A 1458-nucleotide genomic window follows, 5' to 3' on the forward strand; every position below is an offset into this window, starting at 1 on the left:
GTCCTGCTGCTGCTGCTGCTGCAGCACTTGCTGCCTGCTGCTGCTGCTGCTGCTGCAGAGCAAGTTGTTGCTGCAGCAACGGCTCCAGCAGCGACAGCTCTGTCTGGGTCTCTTGCTGCTGCTGCTCAAGCTGCTGCTGCTGCTGCTGCAGCTCAAGCGTTGTCTGGACAGCCACAGAGACCATCTGCAGCTCACGCGACTGCTGCGCATGTGCTGCTGCTGCTGCTGCTGCTGCTGCTGCTGCTGCTGCTGCTGCTGCTTCTGCTGCTGCACGGTTGTTGTGCGTCGCGAGGAGTGCCTCATAATGTTTCTTTTGCTGCTGCAGCTCCGAATCTGCTGCTTCGAGTTGGCGCTGCAGCTGCTGCAGCTCTTGTCGCTGCAACTCCAGCTGCTGCTGCTCCTTCTCCCTCTGCTGCTGCAGCTGCTGCTGCAGCTGCTGCTGCTCCTTCTCCATGTGCTGCTGCAGCTGCTGCTCTGCTTCCTGTTGCTCCAGCAGCAGCACTCGTGTCGCACCCAGCTCCCGCTGCACCGTCTCTGCCCGTTCTCTTTCTGCTTCCTGCAGCAGCAACAGCAACAGCAACAGCAGCAGCAGCAGCAGCAAGTCACAATAGTCCGCATGAAGCTTTAAGGGAGACAGCAGCAGCAGAAACAGTAGCAGCAACAGCAGCAGCAGCAGCAGCAGCAGCAACAGAAGAACAGTTACCTTAGCCTTGCTGAGCTCTTCGTGCTGTGTCTGCCACTCCTGTTCCTTTTGCTGCCATTCTTGCTGCAGTTGATTCAGCTGCTGCAGCTGCTGCTGCAGCTGCCCAAGCTCCTGCTGCAGCTGCTCGAGCTCCTGCTGCTGCTGCTTCTGCTTCTGCTGCTGCTGCTGCTGCTGTTGCTGCTTTTCTGGAGAGGCCTCGGCATGTGCAGGTTCACCGTCTGTCTGTACACCTACTGTAACAACCTCTGGCAACTGCTGCACCTGCTGCTGCTGCTGCTGTTGCTGCTGCTGCTGCTGCTGCTGCTGCAAGGGCTCGAGATCTGCAGCACGGAGTGCTGCTGAAAGCTTTCTCCTGCGCTGCACCTGCTTACGCCAGAGCAGCAGCGCCTGTCTCTGCTGCTCCCCGCAGTCGGTTGGTATGGCCCCCTCATTCCCGCTGCTGCTGCTGCTGCGGCTGCTGCTGTTGCTGCTCCTGTTGCTGCTGCTGCTGCTCCTGCTGCGGCAAGGCAATTGCTCCTTTTCTTCGCGTACAGGTGAAGTGGATCGAGCCCTCCGGCGCCTTGTCACCCGCCGCTGCTGCTCTTGCTGCTGCTGCTGCTGCTGCTGCTGCTGCTGCAGTTGCTCCAGGTAGGAAGACAGGTTCAGCTGCAGGTCTTCATTTAGCTGCTGCTGCTGCAGCGAGGACAGCAAGTCGTTGAGGTTCTCCCGCAGCTCTGCATCTTCTGTTGCTGCAGACTGCTGCAGAGAGTTTCTGC

At 59.6% G+C, this 1458-nt stretch overlaps 1 protein-coding gene across 1 annotated transcript in view; it reads right to left on the reverse strand.

Annotated features, from left to right (window-relative positions):
- Window positions 1-1458, reverse strand: part of EMH_0056780 (uncharacterized protein) — a gene marked incomplete at both ends in the record, with an annotated part of 6981 nt that overhangs the window by 3544 nt on the left and 1979 nt on the right. The window contains 2 exon segments of the mRNA XM_013497394.1: window positions 28-556; window positions 704-1456. Of these exon segments, the coding sequence (XP_013352848.1) occupies window positions 28-556; window positions 704-1456 (1282 nt within the window).

The sequence above is a fragment of the Eimeria mitis genome, genomic scaffold (genome assembly GCF_000499745.2).
Source record: "Eimeria mitis Houghton genomic scaffold, Emh_scaff2646, whole genome shotgun sequence".
Taxonomy (NCBI): domain Eukaryota; phylum Apicomplexa; class Conoidasida; order Eucoccidiorida; family Eimeriidae; genus Eimeria; species Eimeria mitis.